The sequence below is a fragment of the Lontra canadensis genome, unplaced genomic scaffold (assembly GCF_010015895.1).
Source record: "Lontra canadensis isolate GAN:19392208 unplaced genomic scaffold, GSC_riverotter_1.0 scaffold148, whole genome shotgun sequence".
Classification (NCBI taxonomy): Eukaryota; Metazoa; Chordata; class Mammalia; order Carnivora; family Mustelidae; genus Lontra; species Lontra canadensis.
This window is the reverse complement of record NW_022631142.1, coordinates 2,389,356-2,411,214: the sequence shown is the minus strand read 5'-3', so window position 1 is coordinate 2,411,214 and position 21,859 is coordinate 2,389,356. Positions and strand designations below refer to the sequence as shown.

Below are 21,859 nucleotides of genomic sequence, written 5' to 3'. Positions count from 1 at the left end.
CCCAGCCTCCCTCGTTGGGCTGTGGGAGAGGAGGGCTCTCAAGCCCGACAGCAGGCCCAGGCCCAGCTTGAAGGAGTTTCTTTTTTCAGCCCCTGAGAAGAGCGGCAAGGCAGAGGGAAAAGGCCTTCAGCCTCCCCTTCCTGCCAAAGTCAACAGGGAAGGCCACTCGAGGCTCCCTGGTGGTTTGCTGGGACGTTTAAAAGAGTTTGACAGAATTATCTGATTCACTCAAAAATATGCTAAGAGGGCCTGACTTCATGACCAAATTTATTTACCCTGGCTCAGAGAAGACGCCGAAAGGGCGGTTTTCCCCCCCAGCCCCATACGAGGTATGAAGCCCTCAGTCTGCCAAGCCAGTGAGGTTTTATATTAATTTTTATAGGTTCCAATTGAAGCAAAAATATTTGATTTAGGAATCATTTGCATGACTCAGAAGAGGAGCTCCAGATGATCTTTTTTCCTTTTAAAGAGTTCAGGTAGAGCAGCGTAACCTCAGCCTTCATGTCAGCTGTGGAGAGAGTCGTGTTCTGTTTAATTTCACTGGCTGTGAAGGTGGCAAATGTGAATTTATGGCAGGTTTGAGACAGGAAAAACAAACTTTGAGAATGCATGTTTTTTTTTTTCCTCCTTCAGATCTGGTTCTCCTTAATTCTGCAGCGCTGTTAATCCCTGGGTTTTGCAGCTGAGCAATTAAAAAACCCGTTGGTTAGTGTTTATCAGCTGTTTGCGGTGTCCCCAGCCCAGGGCTGAGCACGGTGCCCCTGAGAGTCAAGGCCCAGCCCTCCCGCAGGAGCTCCCAGGGCAGGGCACCGGCAGGAAGTCAGGGAAGGGCTGGTGTGGGTGCAAGCTTGGGCCGGGCGTGAGGCAGGTGGGCATCACACAGAGGGCCTGAAGGGGGATAGGTCCCCTATGGGCCACCATGCAGCCTCCCCTCGGGCCACACCTCAGCCCAGCCTCAGCCAGAGAACCTGCTGTGAGGACACACGGCTTACGCACAGCCCACCACGGCATATAGACCACAGCGGTAGACCCTCTCCCACTTGACGGCTCTGTGAGAGGAGCCTAAAAATAGTCATGAGGATGATAAGAAGGTCATGGGGCCTTGATGAGGATTCAGTTCGTCAATTTGATGCTGAGGAGGTACCCGCAGTGTGTGAGATGGGGGGCTGGGAACCAGGGGCCAGCACAGAGGCCCCCTGTGTCACTTTCAGCACACTCACAGCGGTGGGGTTCCAGACATTGAATGATGGCAGTAAGCAGAGGGTGCCCAGGCTGGAGGGAGCAGGTGGGGGGACCCAGCAGAGCTACAGACCTGGGGCCCACTGGCCTCTCCCTAAATCTTTCTCCATTTCAGGATAGCCTTGCTTCCCTTAGAGAAAGGGGCTGATCTGTTCCCCTAACGCATCATGTTTAGAGGGTAGGCAGGGGTAGTGTTTCTGGCCTATAACGGTCATCTTAGCTGAGACATTGGATTTGTAGTATATTTTAAGGTGGATGGTTCAACAGATCCCCAAGGCAAATCAGAGAGCGGACACTCTGAGCTCCCCCTGCCTCTTCCCGCAATGCACCTAAGGGCTTTACAGGCTGGTCCCCAGAGCCCCCAAGTCCATCTGGCCCCAGGGCCAGGCTGGTTCCTGTGAGCAGACCCTAGAGGTATAGGGAGCAGCATGAGGAAAGACCCCACGCTGTATGGACATGCCATCCAGTTAGATAACCTGCCTCAGCTCTGCTACGGTCAGGGTGACAGAACAGCTCTCAGCTACCATGACCTTATTCCAGACAGTGAGCTTCCAGAGAGCACAGGCTCAGGCCTGCCTTACCTCAGGCTCTGTATGAATAGAGGTGGTGAGCCCCCCATCACGGGAGGTATGCAAGTGCAAGGATGGAGACAGAAGTTCTCTGAAAGCACACTGTGTGGGGGAAGAAAGCTCAGCTTAGACATCAGAACTATCTGCTTGTTTTCTTTCCCTACATCTTTATAATAATGATGCTGGTTCATGGAGTGGCTAAGAATACATGTGACATCATGTTGGGTGCTATGTCCCCTTTGACTTACTTAATTTTACCCTCATCCTAACCCGTGAGGTCAGTGTGGCCAGGACTAACCTGGTGAGCCGCGTCTCTGAACCTTGCTGTTTTGATGTGTGGGGCGGACACAAGAAGTTCTCTCCCAGGGCCTGAGGTGAGGCGGGGACTCAGTGGGTGGTGACTCTTAGTGCCATGGGGCTGTCAGGGCAGCTCTTCTGGGGCTTGTTCTCCCGGTGGCCAGAGCGCAAGTGCAGAGTGAGAGTAGCGTGGTCCTGCGGGGGCGGCTGGTATTTCACGTAGGTCATGAGAATCCCAGTGTCCCAGCTGGAGACACAGCAACCCTGGGAGCAGCACACGGCTCAGAGACATTAAGCATCTTGCTGAAGTCCCAGCCAGTGAGAGCAGATGGGTTTTAAAACAGTTCTGTCAACTCCAAAGGTCGTTCTGATAACCAGTGTTCCTTGCTGATTGCCAGTCCTAAATACCAGATAGAAGTTCTTCTTTACTGATCCCTTTGGACTTTCAAGCTTAGATGACTTTCAAATTTAATTCCAGTTTGAACATAATCTAGAGTAAAAGCTTCCTCTTCTAACTGCAGTGCCTTAAGTAAGAGCAGATCAGGTAGCAAGCTCCTCACGGCTGGAGGGAAGCAAGCAGCAGCAGCCATGTCTTTGGCCCCCTGGCCCCCAGAGCCTATCCTGCTGATGACTGCTTCTGTTCTCTCCAGATTGGGACCCGGCCTCCTCTCCCCTATGGTCAGCCCACTGAAGGGACTTGGGCCACCACCGCTGCCACCATCCTCTCAGAGCCATTCTCCAGGGGTCCAGCCCTTCCCCACACTCTCCAGCAAGCCACCCTACCCACCTTTCCAGAGCCCTCCACCCCCACCTCTGCCCAGTCCACAAGGTAAGCCCTGTCTGGGGGGCCTCTCTCCATAGATACCCACTGACTTCTGCTCAGGGTACCCGAGGGGTATGGGGCACTGATGGGGGAGACAGTGGGGCATCAGAATGAGGGGGGGCGCTGAGGGTCACTGTGGGAGAAGCCAGGAGTCAAGTGACCCAACACACCTAGTCGGGGGCACTTCCTTGAGGAAATTCCATTGGAGGGGTGGGAAAAAGTTTGTTCCATTGACAAGGCATTGAAGGGAACAACATTGGCACTGACCAGGTGGGAACAGCCTGCTGCTTGGAGGAAGGATAGGGAGCAGGCATCTCAGGAGGTGGCAGTGGGGGGCCGACAGTCCCTTCCCTCAGAGCACTGCGTCAGCCACAAATGACTCCAGTCAGGGGCCGCCACATGAGGCCACCTTACCCTCCCCTTCCAGCGGCCAGCAGAGCTGGGAAAGGGGCCCAGGACTGCTGGCACCTTCTCCCCCTGGAGCTCTGTTCTCTCCTTCACACCCAGTGTGGAGGGACAGAACAATATGGGAGACGGCACAGCGCAGCAGGGCCGGTCCCTCTCGCCCCGGGCACTCATCTTTCGCTGACGCAGCCCCTGCTGCCTCCCTTTGCAGGGTACCAGGGCACCTTCCACTCCATCCAGAATTGCTTCCCCTACGGTGACTGCTACCGGACAGCTGAGCCAGCAGCCAGCGGGGACGGTCTGGCCGGGGAAGCCCACGGTTTCAACCCCCTGCGGCCCAATAGCTACCACGGCCTCAACGCACCTTTATCTGCCACCGGTAAGCCCCACCTGCCTGCCTCCCTTCCCTGACTGCCTACCATGGCCCAACCCCGGGCTGGGTGCTTATGTACATTGTCCTGAAGCCCTGGGATGGCCCGAAAAGGCAGAGTCATCCCCATTTGGTGGAAGGAGACATCGAGGCTCCCAGAGGTCCCAGAACCCCACAGAATTGGGATGGGCATCCTGCCTGTCTCCAGATCAGTGTTCCTTCCACGTTGTCACAGCTGCTACATGTCTGCGCACTGGCAGGTTTCTGAAGACAGAGAAGAATCAGGGAGCTTACAGTCCAGCTGATGTTGCCCTTTAACTATTTACTGAGCACCTACTGCATGCCAGGCACAGTTGTAGACCCTGGGGGTACAACAGGGAAAGAGACAAAGACGGATCTCTGTCGAACAGATGAAACGAGGCTGGAGTGGCCACACTCCAGGAAAGTACAGAGGAACACTAGGAAAGTACGGAGCCTAGAGGTTGTGCTTGTACCTTGTGTGGCATCTGTGTCCCCCCTATGGAGCCCTGGGCCTTCTGCAAGGAAGGGTCCCGCTGCAGTGGAGAAAGCCAGTGACGGGCCAGGGTGGACGGGCTCAGACCAGCAGGGCTGAGCCGATCAGAGCAGGGGCATCTGAGGGCTGGGGCCAACCCTCCCGGAGTTCCTCAAGCCCCACCCCAAGTCAGCCTCCAGGCCCGCAGCCAGCTGGAAGCTACAAGGCGTGGGCAGGATGGGGGTCTCAGACAGAGGGGAGCCTGAGGCCCCATGCCAGAGACCCCTTGGACAGCTCTGGGTGTGTGCAGCTGGGGGTAGAGGATTAAGGACATAGGGACAACAAGAAGGCCATAGACGAGTGCCCAGAAGCCTGTGGGTACATCTGCACGTGGGTCCCTATGTTCCCGTTCACACACGTGCTCTCCCGTCTGTGTGTGTCTTCTTTCTTCGCACATTTGTGGTGAGTGTCCGTGGTGCCTGTGCATATCATAGGGCCCATACAAGCAGATTCCAAGCATTACAAGCCCCCCTGCATGTTTAAGGAGCTCACAGGGCACAGGTGCTCGTGTCTACATGCATGTGCAGATGTCACACTCATGCTGATGTTCATGCACTGTGTACACGCGCTCTCCCTACCCTTTATTCCCATCTGTACACACACTGTACACACACTGTTCCCATTCCAGGACTCCAATCTGTGCACACAGACTGCATTCAAGCATGCTGTAAGCGTGTCTGGGAATGGGGGCGTGTCACCTCTGTGCATCATAGGCAGACGTGTACCCTCTCCCAGGGTGCGCACGGGGGGTGGGGGATGTATGTCTCCTCTTTGCACACGCGTGGGTTGGTGTGTGGTGAGGCACTGGCCCCAATCCCAGCACTGCCGGCTCTTACCCTTCATCTTTCCCCTGCTCCATGCAGCCTGCAGCGGGGTTTCTGGGCTTAGCAGCAGGAACAAAGAACGAGCACAGGCAAGAGGCAGCTTCCATGCCCCACACCAATGTAGTGGATTCTTGTGGCCTCCTTTCTCCCCTGCTATCTGGGTGGCAGCCCAGCATTCGGGGCCCATCCCAGGACCCACAAAGCTGCCTACACCTCCCACCAAGCTGAGAATAGACATGGATTGATCCAGACTCACAGAGTGGCACTATGGGGCCCCAGGAGTAGTTCAGATTAATCCCACTGCACAGATGGAAAGACTGAGGCTGCCTATGTTAGGCTATAGAAATCTGTGACAGCAGCTCAGGGACCTGGCTCTTTGGGCGGACTGGATAAGACCCTCCAGGTTGAGGGCCTTTGAGCAGTGACCCCACTCAGACAGCACGTCCAATGGAAGAACCAGGTGTCTTGGGGCCAGATGGATCTGGGTTCAAATCCCAGTTCCCCGACTGAGAAGCAGTTGGCCTTAAGCAAGTGTCTTGGCCTCTCTGAGCCTGTCTTCTCAGCTGTAAAATGGGATAGTGACTCCTACCTCACAGGATTGTTGAGAGACTTAAGTGAGTTAAGACTTTAAGAGCCCTCAGTAAGAACCCAGTAAGTGCTCATCTCCTTCTTTGGGTTTCTCGTGTCTGGTTAGGTGAAGGAACCTGAAAGAGTGGGGATGGGCTGGGTTCCCTCTGCCAGGAGGGGACAAGCCCCCAAGGGCAAGAACTGTGACAGCCCTCCCTCTCTTCCCTGCATTCTGCCCTATAGTCCAGCACTGGGTGACAGACTGCCCCAAGCCAACCATCTGTCTGTCCAGCTGCCCCGGCCCCTTGGGAGAGTGCTAGGCCTAGAGCGTCTCATCCCACCCACCAGCAACCTTCTCTGGAAGAGTAAAGCCTCGGAGCAGGCTCTGCGGAAGACACTATGAAAGGGACCCTGGGCAGTAGGATGGGTTGAGGGGGCTGGGCAAAGACGATGAGGCAGAGCCCCTGCATTCTCCAGCCCGGACCCTGTTCCCCACTGTACCCACAGGCTACGAGGCCCTGCCACCACAGCCATCCGAAGACATGGCATCCAGCGGCCCCGAGGACTGCAGCTTCTTCCCCAACGGGGCCTTTGACCACTGCTTGAGTCACATCCCGTCCATCTACACGGACACCTGAAGGAAGGCCCTGCCTGCCCTTGCCCCCCTCTATGGCAGACACTGCTTTGCCCACTGGCCGTCTGTCCCCACCCTCTGGGTACCCAGCCTGAGCCAGCAGGCCTCAGCTCCCCACAGACTCAGGGTGCCAGGCTGCGGCGGCTGCCAGCACTGGCCAGGAGCGCCGGCCTGAGCCCGAGCTGGCGGCGCAGGGGTGCCCATCAGGATCCGTGAGCTGCAACATTCCCTCGCCTGTGTTTTCCTTTTCTTTCCCCAACGGTTTTGAAATCACAGACCTCGTGTATATAAAATGTACAGAACTTGTTTTCCATTCCCCTTCCAGTTTTTATATTTTGGGTTTTTTACAAGAAAAACATTAAAAACTGGAAACAAGTTGTGGGGGCCTGGTTGTGCCCGCAAGGGGGCGTCAAGGCTGAGGCGGGCAGCAGGGTGGAGGGGTGTGTAAGGGAGTCAGGGCGAGGGGCTCGGAGGCCCAGGGAAGGGGGGCTGCCTCACACGGCCCGCACGGCCTGCTGGTCCCAGGACCATGCCGCAAGGCAGGTGAGCAGACCAAGGCTAAGGCTCAAACTGGGTCCCAGATCAGCTGGCTTAGACCTTTGCTCTCTGAGCTGACTTCTCAGCCACTGGAACGCGCTTTCATGCTGGCTCTGGCTTCAGGTCAGCAGGGAAGGCCTGGGAAGGCAGGACAGAGTCCAAACAACCTCCCGAAGATGGGGGTCAGGCTACAGACAGCCTCCCCGCCCAGACGCAGATCCCCTCCCTACTCCACGCCGTCTGGGCAGGGGAAGGAAACCAGTTCTGAGGGCACCGAGGCTCACTCGGGGTTGCTGTCCTCCCCTGCCTGGCTCCCTTCCCTTCATCTAGGCCTGGACAGATGGCCTGGACAGTGTCCTGCATCTCACCATGTCACCCTGAAGGTCACCTGGTTTAAAAAAAAAAAAAAAAAGGAGAAGAAGAAGTCCTCCAGGAAAATTCCTACCTCGGCATTGCCGAAGTGAAATGAGACAAGGGGAGGCGCGGGTGTTGCAGACCTACTGTGTGCCGGACTCTCCTCGGACAGCTCTGTGGAGGAGCGCCCTGTCCTGAGGCAGGGCAGTCAGGAGTCAAACCCAGTTCAAAGACTGAGGCAGGGAGGCAAAGCAAGGTGGAAAGATCTAATCAATCCCTTCTTTTTTTTTTTTTAATGGTTTATGTATTTTATAGAGTGCTGGGTAGGGGAGGGGCAAAGAGCGTCTTAAGCAGACTCCACACAGAGGGCGGAGCCTGACGCGGGACTCGATTCCACAACCCCAAGATCACAACCTGAGCTGAAACCAATAGTCGGATGCTTAACGAACAACACCACCCAAGCACCCCCAATCCCTTCTTTATAGAGAAGGAAGCTGAGGTTCAGAGAAGCCACCCAGCCAAGTGGTGACAGGACTAAGGCTGCCACCTGTATACGTGCCCGGTCTCCCCCTGCAACCTAGGGAGGCCATGTGTCCTGCTCTGTGTCCAGGCCAACCTGTGGGGACCGTGTCTGGGGCTCCCATCCCTCTGCCTCCCAGCTGTTTCTAGCAAGTGAGGAGCCCAGCTTGGGAAGGAAGAGGGAGAGCAAGGGTCCCTGGGCAGGCTCTGTCCTCATTCAAGACCCCAGCTCCAACCAAGTGACCCCCCTACAACGTGCCGGTCACAGCAGTGACCCCCTGTCCTCCCTCTTCAGGCTTGGGCTGGAGGCTGAAACTGCTCCCACTCTTAGGAAAGTCAGGGCACCGCACTGTCCCTTGTCAGTCTGCCAGCCATCCACACTGTTGTACGTGGCCCTTTCCTTAAACCCTCGTCGCCTGCCCCAGTCAGAGGCCCATCTGTTTCCTTCCAGAGCCTGACAGTGAACCCATTTTAAAGATGCAGACACGGAGGGACCTGAAACAGCCAGAGGGTGGTAGAGCAGGGATTCAAACCCAGGGAGGGGGCTCCAGAACACACATTCTCACCCACGGCACTTCCAGCCCTAAGGACTCAGGGCAACCTGGCTCCCACCTCCTGCTCCCAGAACAGGCAGTCCTGGCCTCTAGTGGGGAGATTCTGACCTAATGCCACACAGCAAGTGGGCATCTGGGACGAGGACCCAGGGCTCCTGACTCCCAGGCGCCCCTGGTCCCGTAGTCCCATCCTCCACTGGTTTTATGGAACTAATTAGGTCGTGGCAAAATTCCTTTAACAGAGATGCCCCAGAATCAATACTACATGTCATTGTAAGCACTTAATCCACTCCAGATAAGCAGAATTAAGCTGTACAATGAGGACATATTTCTATTAATAATGAAAGGGCTGCGCCGTGAGCAGGAGAACACACAAGGAGCTGGCAGTTGGATCCCATTTAGTTTCTGAGAGAGAGGGAGAGAGGGGGACAAAGGCAAAAAGAAACAAAAGAGAAAGAGGAAAGACAGATGAGCGAGCTGGAGACAAAGTCCTGGCACACAGTAGGGACTCAGTCATAGCAGCTTTCATCCTGACCCTGAATTGTAGATGTGACTGCCGCCTTCCCCTGCTGGGGTCTCTGCTGAGCCTCCGCTCCTCCTCTTGGCACCCGGAGGCCTCCCGCCTCCCAGACGCCGGCAGGTCTCCATCCTGGTCTAGGGAGCACAGCAGCAACTGGGCCCCTGGGGCAGGATCCGCCAAGAGACTGGACCCGATCTCCCTTCCCGACCACGCTTTCTTCGTCCCTTATTTAGGAAACGCTGAGAACCGCGGCCCCTCCTGAGCTCTGACCAAGTGCCAGGGCCTGCGGCCAGGACTGTGCTGCCAACACAGGGCAGGGTGCTTACTGCCCACCCCCCGCAACACACAGGGGTTTCGGGTCAGGTGGAAGTGGTTAATATCTCGTACCTGGAGCGGCCCTGGAGGATGGACCACCACTTGGGGCCCTGTGGGGTCTGTAGGGCAATGGAGCTGAGTCTGCCCAAGAGCCCCCAAAGCGGGACCCAGGGTACAAGCTGCCCTAGTCAGCCAGGTGACCGCACTGCCCTTCCAGCCCAGCCACTCGGGGCAGCCCCTGCTGCCCTGCCCTTTGTCCAGTCCAGGCTGAGACTGATCTCTTCCCCACTCTGCCTCATTACTGTCTCCATCAGGGGCCCACTGTCTTCCATCTCTTCCTGTCCCTCTGTTTTCTGTCCCCCTCTCCCTGTCCTCTGTTCCCCTGTCCCTGTCTTCTGTCTCTTCCTGTCCCTCTGTCTTCCTTCCCCCGTCCCTCTGTCTTCCATTGTTCCTTGTCCCTCTGTGCTTTCCCTCACTGGTCCCCCTAGTCCCCCAGCAGCTCTTTGCCCCTGTACCCTCCATCTCCCCATCTCTGCTGAGCCCTTTTGTCCCCCCATTTCTCTCCTTTCTGCTTCCTCTGCCCCAGTTCACCCCCGTGTCTCTTTTTCTTCTTTCTCCTGCCTTCTTTAAACTGCAAGTCTTTCTTCTGTGCCCCATTCTCCCTGCCTTGCCCCCTCCTCGATGACTCTTGCCTTGCTGTCTGTGGCCTAAGGCAACATAGAGCCCTAGTGCCTGGGGGAGAGGACCCAAAAAGGGCATCCCAGGAGAGTGCTGATGGGAAAGGCCCTTGGTGCAAGGGCCTCAGGTCACTCGACCCCTTTCTCAATGACCTGCCAGAGGTCTTTGGGGACAGCGGGTATAAGGAACTGCCCTTCTGCCCTTCATGGTCAGGCCCAGGGCCCCTTGATGGTGGGCACAGGGATTCCCCATCCCAGGATCTGCCTGGACTCCCTCTGACTCCAGAGTGTCTGTTGCTGCTGGCCCTTGGGGTCCCCATTATCCAGACCGTTAGAACTAAGAGGTCCCCTGAGGCCACTGGCTCTGCCCCTTCCCCACGGATGGAGAAACCCAGGGCACATGGAGAACAGGGCACGGGGCAAGGGGAGGAGTGGGGTGTGCCATTGGGACGTGCCTCTGCCCGCTGCTGTGAAGGGAGTGGGTGAGGCCTCCCTGGAAACTCAGGCGGTGGGTCCTGCTCTGCCCTCCTCATGGTGGGCTGCTCGGCCCCTGCAGCACACAACAGGTGCTCAGTACTTGTTTGTCGAATACATCCGTGGGGCGTGAGAGCCAGGAGCGAGGGACCTGGGCCCCGTCTGTGCAGAACCTCATGCAGATCAGGGCCATAACACGTATTTGTGAGCTCACCACCCCATCTAGCCCCTCATTTTCCGAATGAAAAGACTGGTCCCAAGAGTACGAAGTGTCCACAGTTTACAGAGCAGGACAGTGGCCAGCAGTGGAGAACCCAGGCCTCCGGGTCCCCAGACGGCCTCTGCCCAGCCCATCCTGCCAGCCCACCTGGATGCCCACCACATCCCTTTGCCTTCCTGCTCAGCCAGAACCGATGTTGTCTCCGCAAGGTGAGGGTCATTAGCCCATTTTGCAGAGTTAAGAACTGAGTCCCAGAGAGTGAGGGCAGAGCTGGCATTCCAGAGCTGGTCTGTGGCCCCAGCACTGGGCCCCAGGGCCCTACCGACTTGGGTCGTGGGGTGCAGCCCGTGGAGATTTGGCACACTCCCTTCTCCGCCAGCCCGCGGGAACCGTTCGGCTTTTCCAAGTCCTGATTTATATACTCGCCTGGGCCGTCAGCCCTGCCAGGGATTTATAGGTTTCTAAGTGATCATGTCTCTCGAGGGAAATGCAAACGGGGCGTGAACCAGGAAGGAAAGGCTGCGGCCTCGGAGCCAAAACTCTTCAGTTTACTCCCAGGGGCCCCAGGCCCATGGCACAGCGGGCTCTGCAGAAAGTCCATCAAGGGGCTGGGGAGGCAGCGGGCCTCCAGTAAGCCGCGTGCCAGGCCTTTCCACCAGAAGACGTGCCGGGTGTCTGCAGGAGGGTGGGGACTGCCTGAGCTCCCACGGGGCTGGGGGAGCATGGGATGTGGGGCTGGGTTTGGTCAGAGCAAGGAACAGGGCCAGCCCGGTTTCAGGATCATTTGGAGGAGGTGGGGGCTTGAAGGGGATGGAAACAGGCTTTGCCTCAAGTGGAAAAGTTTGAAGCTGGAGAATGGGCCCATTATACTCTTCTCCAGGCCTGGTTATAATAATCTGTACACTCTTGTGGATGTTTGACATTTTCCAGAAGAAAAAAAATGGACCCAATCCCAGTGTGGCCAGGCTGGGATTTCCTTGCTTGTCTGGCAGCCTAGATGGGTACAGAAGGCAAATTCAGACTAGGGCCCTAGAGGAGGGTCCGGAGCCCAATTTCGCCTCTACTGTAGGCCTATCTTGTCACAGCAGCGGCCATTTGGGAAGCTTTGTGTCCCCAGAGCCCAGTACAGTGCCTGGCACACAGATGGTTCTCTAGATTAACTTGCCACTGACCAATTAGAGTGTCTGCAGAACATGGGCCAGGACAGGGAGAAGTCCCCTCACCTCACACCTGAAGCTGGTCACAGGTGCTGGAAGTGTGGCTCGGAGTACAAGAGACGCGGGGGACTCTGAAGACACCTCCACAGCTTTGCAGAGTGCCAGGAAAGAGGGAGCTGACTATCCTGGGAGATCCCCAAGCAGGCTGGGACCCTAGAGGGTGGGATGGGGGCAAATCTCAGATTCCTAAAAGGCAAAGCCCTTTAAAGCAGAATGGACTATTTTAGGATGAACTGAGCTCCCCATCCTTGGGGGTGTGCAAGCAAGAGTGGACAGGAAGCTATGAAGCAGTCCTGTTCCTGGGTCAAGAGCTGGACCGCATACCCTCCACACGCTTCTCAGGCCCAACCTGAGACACAGCTGTCTCCTGCCTACCCAGGCAATGAGGGGCCTGCCACCCCAGCATCATTCCTGAGGCTGGACTCAGGGCAGTGTGTGTCCAGGTGATTAATTGCACGTTCGCAGGGAAAGCAGGTGGCCGAGGCTTGGGTTACTGCCTAAATATTTTCTCAGAGGTTCGGGGCTGGCAGACCTCACACCCGGGCAGCCCAGGACAGCGGGAAGGGGCAGCCATGATGGGGGCCTCTGTTCTCATGTTTCCCCAACTAGGAGCCTCTGTGTTGAGAAACCAAACCTTGTCTGGAGGCTGCAGGGAAAGAGCCGTGCGCCCCAGAGCTGCAGGCTGGAGCACACGAGCTTCTGTCCGCCTTTGGAGTCTGGAAGGTGGCCAGGCCACAGGTGGGACAGCATCTCGCCAACATTGCCCCTCATAGATGGGGAAACCAAGGCTCAAGAGTTCAGACTGGCCCCGAGGGTGAGGGCAGTGAGGGAAGGTTGGGATGTATGAGAGATTAAGTCCCAGGGAAGGAAAGTTTACCCACGTGCAGGATGTGTGGCTTGAAGCAGAACCATCTGCTCCCCCACTGACAACATATTGGAATCATCCGGGAGTTTCCACACCTCCCCACCCGGACCCCACCTCTGAGCAGTGGAATCAGCTCTCTGAGGGAGGGCAGGGCTTCTGTGTGGGAAAGGCTCCCTAGAGGCTCTGGTGCACGCAGGGAGGGCTGGGAACTCTGGTCAAGGGGTTCTACTAATGGCTCCCACTCCCCCTGGGCCAGGCATTGTGAGTGCTCTACACAGGGGGTCACTTAACCTTCACTCAACCCTGCAGGGCAGGGCTTATTATCATCCCCATTTTACAGATGAGAAGACTGATGACCTGAAAGGTGAAATGACTCACACACAGGCTCACACACGGGCCAGCCAGGCTTCGGGCTCCTGTCTTCCAGAGCAAAGCCCTTGCCCCTTGACAGCCTCTGCACCCCAGCACTTTGGTGTCCCCCAACTCCCACAAGGTGTTAGGATGTCAGGTTGCGATGCATTCCTGGGATTGGGAGTCAACCCCAGTTACCATGTGGGGGATCAGGAGCTCTATTGGAACAGGAGATCTGCACTGTGCCTGGGCGAGCTGTTTTTTTTTTGTTTTGTTTTTTGTTTTTAAGATTTTATTTATTTATTTGACAGACAGAGATCACAAGTAGGCAGAGAGGCAGGCAGAGAGAGAGAGAGAGAGAGAAGCAGGCTCCCCGCTGAATGGAGAGCCTGATATGGGGCTCGATCCCAGGACCCTGAGATCATGAACTGAGCCGAAGGCAGAGGCTTAATCCACTGAGCCATCCAGGCGCCACATGGAGCTGGTATTTTCACCCATGTTTGGCACTTGGCCCTCACCCAAGATTTCCTCCACATCGGTCTCACTTCCACCGTCAGACACAGAGCAACCCGAGGGGCACCTGGCAGGGGACTGGAGCCTGATCCCTCAGAAAGGAAGCTCAGGGGCTTCTCCTGCCAGGAAGCAAAGCGGGAGGTGGAGGATGGCCCCAGGGTGAGGTCACTGAGCCCTGCATGAGGCTGTCTGCCAGGACAAGCAAGGCGCTGCACGTTGGGCTGCGTCTCCAGGGAGCCTGGCTTTATTAGGTGGCGCCATGCCCAAGAGGCCTGAATGTGATGGGCACATGCTATTCTCTTCTTCTTGACGGAGAAACTGAGGCTCGGAGCTTGCGGCTCTTGAAAAGATGGGGAGGCCCAGAGTGTTGACAGCAGTGGTTCCTGTGTCTCCAGAATTGCTCTGACTGGGGCTGTAGGCAGGTCACCTCACAGAGGCCGGTGTTCTACTGTGTCAGATGGGACAATGACCCTCTCTCGGCCCTCAGATTAAATGGGACAATACTGTCATATAGTAGGTGCTCAAGAAATACAACCATATTGTTCCAACCATATTGCCCCCAAGTAGTCTCCCCATAACTCTAAACCAAACTTCACGTTGCAAGTAGGGAAACTGAGGCCCAGGACGATGGTCTGATTGACTGGGGACATGTGGCAATTTGGCAGTGGATCTGATCTCAGGATTCCCAGAGCAGTGCTCATATCACCCCAGGCTGTCTTGGGCAGAGGCCTCACTGGTCAGAAAACCCCAGCCTGTCAACTCAGGGCCTGTGACCTTGATTCAAATCCCTGCTATGTGTCCTTAGATAAGCTCTCTCTGGGCCTCCATGCCCTCCACTGAGAAATGGAAAACCACGGTCACATGTAAGGTGTACTGAGGAGTCGCTCCAGGTCAAGTTACGCAAGACTTGTTCCCACACAACAAAACACTCAGTACGTCCCCCAGCGTGGATGCCAACAGGTTGGCTGGCGACTCCCACACAGCTATTGCCCCCGGACCCCTCACCCCAGGAGATGGCCTCAACGCCCGAGTCTCATGGCTTCAAGGTCCATCTGTCAACAAGACTTGGAGTTTTACCCAAGCCATCCCAGAAAGGCTATTCCCCATTTTACAGATAGGGAAGGGTAGGAAGTTCCCTCTGAGTGCAGAACCCAGGCCAGGATGCTTCTGTCACAAGTCCGTTTCCTGAAGAGATCCAGCCCAGAAAGTCTTTAGACTCAGCTGTTTCTCATTTTCTCTTGAGTCCCTTGGCTCATGCTGATCAATTCATCAAACTGTCTCCACGTCTTCTCTGAGCTGGGCACAAGAAAGTGAGATTGCTCAGTCTTGTCCTAGCCCTGGGCAGCCTCGCAGTCCAGAGGAGAAGACAGGCTCGTAAACAGCCCCCATTAGAGCCCTTGTCGCACTGTGCGAACCAAGGGCTTTGCTCATGCACTCTCGCTGATGAGGTGCTTACCGCCAACAAGGCAGCCTCTTTTATCTTTTATTACTCTGACTGTGAGGAAATCCTTCCCTCAATATTTTTTGGTACATGATATAGTGAAAGAAGGTAGTATATGTGGTGTGAAAACAATTTTCTTAAAAATACATACACGTCTAAAAGAAAGTTTAGACAAATGTACTTCCAAAGGCTGAGAGTGGTTTGTCTTGGGAAGATGGAGTTGATGCTGACACTTGTTACTTCTTCATGCCTATTCCTACTTTCCAAATATACTCCAGCTTTTTTCAGCCTTGGTTTTCTAAGCTATAAAATAAGGACAAAAATGATTTCTACTTTACTAGAAGGTATGTAAATAGGATGAGCTATCTGAAAGTGCTAGATATGCAGTAAGCATTTAATAAATAACGTGGTATTAGTATTAGTTGCAGAATGTCTGAACCCAAAAAAGGCTAAAGAAAATCTTAGCAGCTATAAGTCCCAATCCTCTCATTAGGTAGGGACACTGAGGCATGGAACTGTTGCCTAGGGGAGAAGGAAAAGGGGACAGTGACCATTTGACAGAGCCTGAAACAGGCCTCTGGTTTTCCTCGCCTAGAACCTAGCAGGAACCTGTGGGAGAAGTTGCAATTCTAATATTTTTTTTAAAGTCTGTCCAAAACCAATTTTAAAATAACCCCCCCCAAAAAGTTACTAGAGATAAAGGGGTATATGTGACAAAACAGTCAGTCCCTCAAGAAAATATAACAATTATGAACATAAATGCACTGAAGAGCAGAGCCCAAAATACATGAAGCAAAAACTGACAGAATTGAAAAGAGACACAGACAATTAGTAATAGTTGGAGGCTTTAACACCTCACTTTCAATAATAGATAGAACCAGGCAGAAGAGGGACACCTGGGTGGCTCGGTTGGTTACGTGTCTGGCTTCAGCTTGGGTCATGATCCTGAAGTCCTGGGATCAAGTTCTGTGTCAGGCCCCTTGCTCAACGGGGAGTCTGCTTCTTCCTCTGCCCTTCCCCCCTGCTTGTGATCTCACCCTCACGCTCTCTCTCTCAAATAAATAAATAAAATCTTAAAAAAAAAAAAAAAGAACTAGGCAGAAGATCAGCAAGGAAATAGAAGAGCTGAACAATACTATAAACCAGTAAACCTAACTGATGTCTATAGGATTCTAGAAGTTCTAACGAGGGTTATTAGGTGAAGAAATAAAAGGCATCAAGTTTTGAAAAGAAGTAAAACCATCTCTGTTTGTAGGTGATGTGATTCTGTATATAGAAAATCCTAAGGAATCCACAATAAAACTGTTAGACCTAATAAATGATTATAACAAGCATGCAGGATATGAGATCAATACACGAAAGTTAATTGAATTTCTATGCATTTGCAATAAGTGACCCAAAAATGAAATTAAGAAAAAGTTCATTTACGATAGCATTGAAAAGAGTAAACTACTTAGTAACAAATTTAACAGAAGTCCAAAACACGTATTCTGAAAACTACAAAACATTTTAAAAAGAAATGAAAAAAGACCTAAATAAATGAAAAGATATCCCATCTTCATGGATCAGAAGACTTAATATTAAGATAGCAATACTCTGCAAGTTGATCTACAGATTCAACACAGTCCTTATCAAAATCCCACCTGGATCCTTTGAAGAAATTGATAATATATTTATAACACTCATATTATATTTAAAGAACCCAGAACAGTCAAAATACTCTTGAAAAATAAGAACAAGTTAGAGGACTCACACTTCCCAGTTTCACAATCCACTCCAAAACTATACAGCAATTGAAGCAGTGTGATACCAGCGTAATGACAGATGTATAGATCAATAGAACGAAACTGAGGTTTCAGAGATAGAGCTTCACATTTTGGTTGAGTTTTGGAGAAGATGCCAAGACAGTTAAATGATGGAAGGAATAGTCTTTTCCACCAATGGTGCTGGGACAACTGGCTATCCACATGGAAAAGAATGAAGTTGGACCCCTATCTCATGTCACATACAAAAATTAACTTAAAATGAACCAAAGACCTCCATGGAAGAGCTCAAACTATAGAAGTGTAAGAAAAAAATATAGAAGTAAATTTTCATGACCTTGGATCAGGCAATATTTTCTTAAATACAACAGTAAAAGCACAGTAGCACTAACACAACAAAGATAAATTAGACACTAAAGTTAAAAAAAATTGTGCTTCAGAGGACACAAGAAAGTAAAAAGTCAATCTATGGATTGGGAGAAAGTACTTACAAACCGCATATCTGGTAAGGGACTTGTATCTAGAATAGAGAGAGAAATTTTACAACTCAATAATAAAGAGACAAGCTGATTGAAAAATGGGCAAAAGATCTGAATTAACATTGCTCCAAAGAAGATTTACAAATGGTCAACAATCACGTGAAAAGATACTCAACATCACCAGGGAAATGGAAATCCAAACCACAATGGGATACCACGTCCCATCCACTAGGATGGCTGTCATCAAAAAGTCAGGCAAAGACCAGGTTTAGAGCAGCGTGATGTGTGATAGCCAAAAAGGGGAAACAACTCAAACGTACATCGTAAACAAAATGTTGTGTGTCCATACAATGAAATGTTATTGATCAGTGAAAAATGATGTATTAATACTGTGGCAAGATGGGCAAACCTTGAAAACATTAAGCTAAGGGACATAAAGCCAGTAACAAAAGATCACATATTATATGATTCCACTTATATGCAATGTCCTGAGTAGGCAAACGTAGAGCTATAGAAAATAGATTCCTGTTTGTCCAGGATGGGGGCTTGAGAGGGAATGGGGAATAACTGCTAATAAGTATGGGGTTTCTTCTAGGGGTGAGGAGAAGGCAAAATTGATTGTAATGATGGCTGCCCAACTCCGTGAATATGCTAAAACTCATTGAGTTGTACACTTTAAATGCATGAGTTTTATGGTATACAAATTGTATCTCAATAAAGCATTTATTTTTTTAAAGATTTTATTTATTTATTTGACAGAGAGACACAGTGAGAGAGGGAACACAAGCAGGGGGAGTGGGAGAGGTAGAAGCAGACTTCCCGCAGAGCAGGGAGCCCAATGTAGGGCTCGATCCTAGGACCCTGGGATCAGGACCTGAGCCGAAGGCAGATGCTAAATGACTGAGCCACCTAGGCACCCCAAGCAATTATTTTTGTAAAAAGAGAGTCTGCGTGCTGAATTTCTTATAAACCTCTTGATGATGACAAAACGCATGCATTCTATTAAGTGACCGTCTTGGCAGCAGCAACAAATGACTAATTATTATTTTTCCCACTGGCACTGTGTTTCTCATCAGTATGAAACCCTGTCCCTTGCTTGGTCAGCTGTCTTACCTCAGAGACAGGAAACTAACAGGTTAGGCACCAAATATTTAAAAAAACAAAAACAAACAAAAAAAAAAACTCTCCTCAAGTAAAAAAAGAATTGCTGGGAAGGGCATACATCCCAGGCACAGACGGCAGCAAACCTTTTATACAAAACCAAAGTTGATAAAGGAAAGAATTTTATTTCTAGAGAGACCATAAGGAAAGACTGTGGGTGGGGCGGGGCTCTTGCAGACACAAAGGCTCATGGGAGGTGAGCTGAGGGCTTTCACCCCCACCTTGGGAGTCTGGGTAATCTTTATTCTTACAAGCAAGCTTTCACCCGATGTCTTTGATTCCTTCTCCAGGGGAACAACCTGTGCAAAGGTGTGGCAGTGAGAGAGAACGTGGGCTGAGCAGAGCACTGAGCACAGTTCAGTCCAATGCAGCAGGGGGGAGGGGGAGGGGGGAAGGCGGGAGGGGTCGGCCAACCCGGTCCACCCAGGGCCCTTACTCTGGCTGAGGAATTGGACTCACTGGGTGACCTTGGGCGAGTCACCCACCTGCCTGGGCCCAGCTCTGTATCTGTGATTTCCCTCGCTACAAGGTGGTACGAGGACTCCCACCACTTCGCAGTGCTCTGGGAATGGAGCAAGCATAGGACAGATATTGGCGGTTATAGTGACAGTGAGCCTTCCCCTCTGATGGCCTGACACGAGCAAAGTCTAACTGAGATAGTGGAGAGAAATGAGACATAAGTGTAGATTTCATCTCCTTCTACAAGTCCGTGAAGGTGACAGTATAGAAATAAAGACCGTGAGAGCAGGAGAGCTGTGGGTGGGAGATGGGGCTGGTGGGGAGGGAGCCTGAACCGGGGACAGAAGCAGCTCCATGGCTGCACAGGGAGCACTGCCTGATGCAGAGCCTCAGAAAGACTCGGGACTTGGAGGCACCAGGGAAGGTGCCTTAAGGAAGAGGGAAGGGAGCGGATTAAAAAGAAGGGGGGTGGTGGCAAGCCAATGTAGGAGCAATTTGGCTCCCTGGCACCCCCTTTCCCAGCCTGCACAGCCACTCCCAGGAGACCGAGAGATGGGGGTCATGCTCCAGAGACAGAAGGAGGGGGGATCCTGGCCCTGAAATACCCGAGCAGCTGCCCCCGGCCCCACCCCCACCATGCACACCCAGGATGGGAGAAGGGGGAGTGTTCTTTACAGTAGTCATCCTCTGGAAATGGGCACTTGGAGCCCTCCTGAAAAAGCTGACTTGCCACCAGTTGACCCCAGTGAAGCTCACAGTCAACAATTCCTGTTCCTCCCCAACTGAAATCAGGTGCCCAGTTTCCTGTGGGTTTTTAATGCCAGCAAGGGTCACCAGGAACATGCTGGGGATAAACCCTGGAGGAAACCGACCACAAAGCAGCAGAGCAAAACCAAAACAAACAAACAAACAAGATAATGGAAATGAAATCTTTGATAGAAATTGTGAAAGGTAACATGAAGGAAATTGCTCAGACAGTAGGCAAAAAGGCATAGAAATTGGGAATAGGAAAAAAAAATAAGTAAGGAGGATTAAGGATCCATCAAAAGAGTCAATATCTGACTAATAAATGTTCCAGAAAGAAAAGACAAAGCGAAGGAAGGAAAGTTATCAAAGGAGCATGATAAGATAAATTTCCAGAATGGAAGGATGTGAGCCTCCAGCTTCAAGGGGCTCTCTGGGTGCCCAGTACAATGGATGAAAACAAGCCCCTCACTGAGGCACATCATTTGAGAACTTCAGAAAACCAGGGATAAAGGAGGTCATCCCTAAAAGAGGAGATGGAGAGAAGAAACAGAAAGCTCCATACAAAGAGAGGGAACCAGAATGCCATCAAATTTCTCAGAGCGATACCCAGAGCACACAGAGAGAAACGTGTGGAGCGAAGATCGAAAACATTCTGAATGAAGACAGTTTTCAACCTAGAACTCTATGCCCAACTAAATGACTGACTGAGGGTGAGTGTAGAAATATTTTCAGACATGCCAGTTTTTTCAAAAAGTACTGGGGAATAAACTCCGCAGAAAGAATAAAGCAAGGACAAGAAGACACGGGACCTTACGAAGAGGAGATCAGCGCAAGACACCGTCAAGGTGAAGGTCAAGGTCAAGCGGAGGCAGTGCAGCAGGGGTTGAGGCAGCCGCAGGCTCTGACACGTTTGGCAGAATGGACAGTGATGCGGAGAGGAGGTGTGCGTGGTTATCAGCAGATTCAGGAAAAGGGGCACCTGGCTGGCGTGGTCACTGCATGCGACCCTTGATCTCAGGGTTGTGAGTTCAAGCTACACGTTGGGTACAGAGATTCCTTAAATAAATAAAAAAAGGCGTTTGGAAAGAATTAGTATGAGGAACATAGAAAACCAGACACATGAGAAAACGAGGCCATTCTTAATTCTGGAAAACCGTAAAAATACAAGAAGAAAATAATCATATTCCAGTGCTTGGAGGAACTGAGAGCAGTTACGCAGTCATGAGAGCAGAAATGCAGGGCCTCTGCTCATTGAAATTGTGTGCCACAACTATTGGGAGCCTGGGGAAGAGACAAGAGGTGGGAGCACTGGAGGAAAGATTGTCACTGCCCTCCCCAGGAAGCCAATAGCAGTATCTTCAAGCGAGGAGTCAGGAACAGCAGTTAACATGTCGTACTAGTTAGGAAAGTGGACAAGAAGAAACGGCTTCAGGGTTTGAATGGAGCCGCTCTGGAAAGTGCAGCTGGGAGGGAGCTGGGAGAGAAGGATAATGTGGGGACTGGTGATTTTTGTCAAAGCCCATGGTACATTATTTGGTTCTTTGAAACAATGTGTTTGCATGACTTTCAGAAAAAGAAAAACGAATGAGCAATCGGTGTAATTAATCCCTCTTGGTAAGAGAAGACAAGCTGAGAAGACACTGAGGTTTGGGTAAGTATTGGCATGGCCAAATGAGGGCGGGGCCCGGGTCCCCCGCTGCCAGGCAGCTCTCGGGGGCCCATGACTGCAAGTGATGGTCACAGGAAAGATGAGAACAGGAACGTCACCACGTTGAATATGTGGAAAAGAGTCCCGTTGACTCTCCAGTGGTGGAAGGAGGGCTGGAACAAAGTTCAGTCCATTTATGTTATGGCTGGTGAAGCCAGTTGAGTTCAGAAGAAATGTATTTGCATTTATTTGATCCACAAGCTTTACTTTCAAAGACGGGAAAATATGGGACCAGGGGAAATTCTTCTCAATGACCGTGAATTCCCAGGCCACAAAGCAGAGGAGACAATTTCCATAATATTCCACCTTATTCTGTACACGTTTCCAAGCAGCCTTTGATGCTGCAGTTTAGAAAAGCAGCCCAGAGCCTCTTGCTCTAAAACAAATCAGCTGCTTCCCACCCAACCTCCTCACTGCCCCCTCCACCCCCATCTCACAGGCCCACTTCTGCATCCCGTTCCACTGCCCCCTCCCAGCCTGCATTCCAACGGGGTCAGTTCAACGCTAGGGAGCGGTATTCAGGGGCGTACCAGGGGTAGGTGCACACAGTTAGCAATGGGAGCCCCCAGGTGGGAGACTTTCAAGTGAAAGGACACTTGCAGACCAGTGTGAGAGACATCCGAGCTCCCTTACCCCCAACTGAAAGCTCAAAGGCCTCAGTGAGGCCTCAGGTCCCCCGTATCAGAGCCTAGGCCCTCTTCCCA

The 21,859-nt window shown here is 52.3% G+C and overlaps 1 protein-coding gene across 1 annotated transcript in view; it reads left to right on the top strand.

Annotated features, from left to right (window-relative positions):
- Positions 1–6,657, top strand: part of GLIS1 (GLIS family zinc finger 1) — a 216,886-nt gene extending 210,229 nt beyond the window's left edge. Inside the window, exons 9-11 of the mRNA XM_032844153.1 lie at positions 2,756–2,934; positions 3,545–3,712; positions 6,155–6,657. Coding sequence (XP_032700044.1) covers positions 2,756–2,934; positions 3,545–3,712; positions 6,155–6,285 — 478 coding nt within the window. The 3' untranslated portion in view covers positions 6,286–6,657. The remainder of the gene's footprint in view (positions 1–2,755; positions 2,935–3,544; positions 3,713–6,154) is intronic.
- The last annotated feature ends 15,202 nt before the right edge of the window (positions 6,658–21,859 follow it).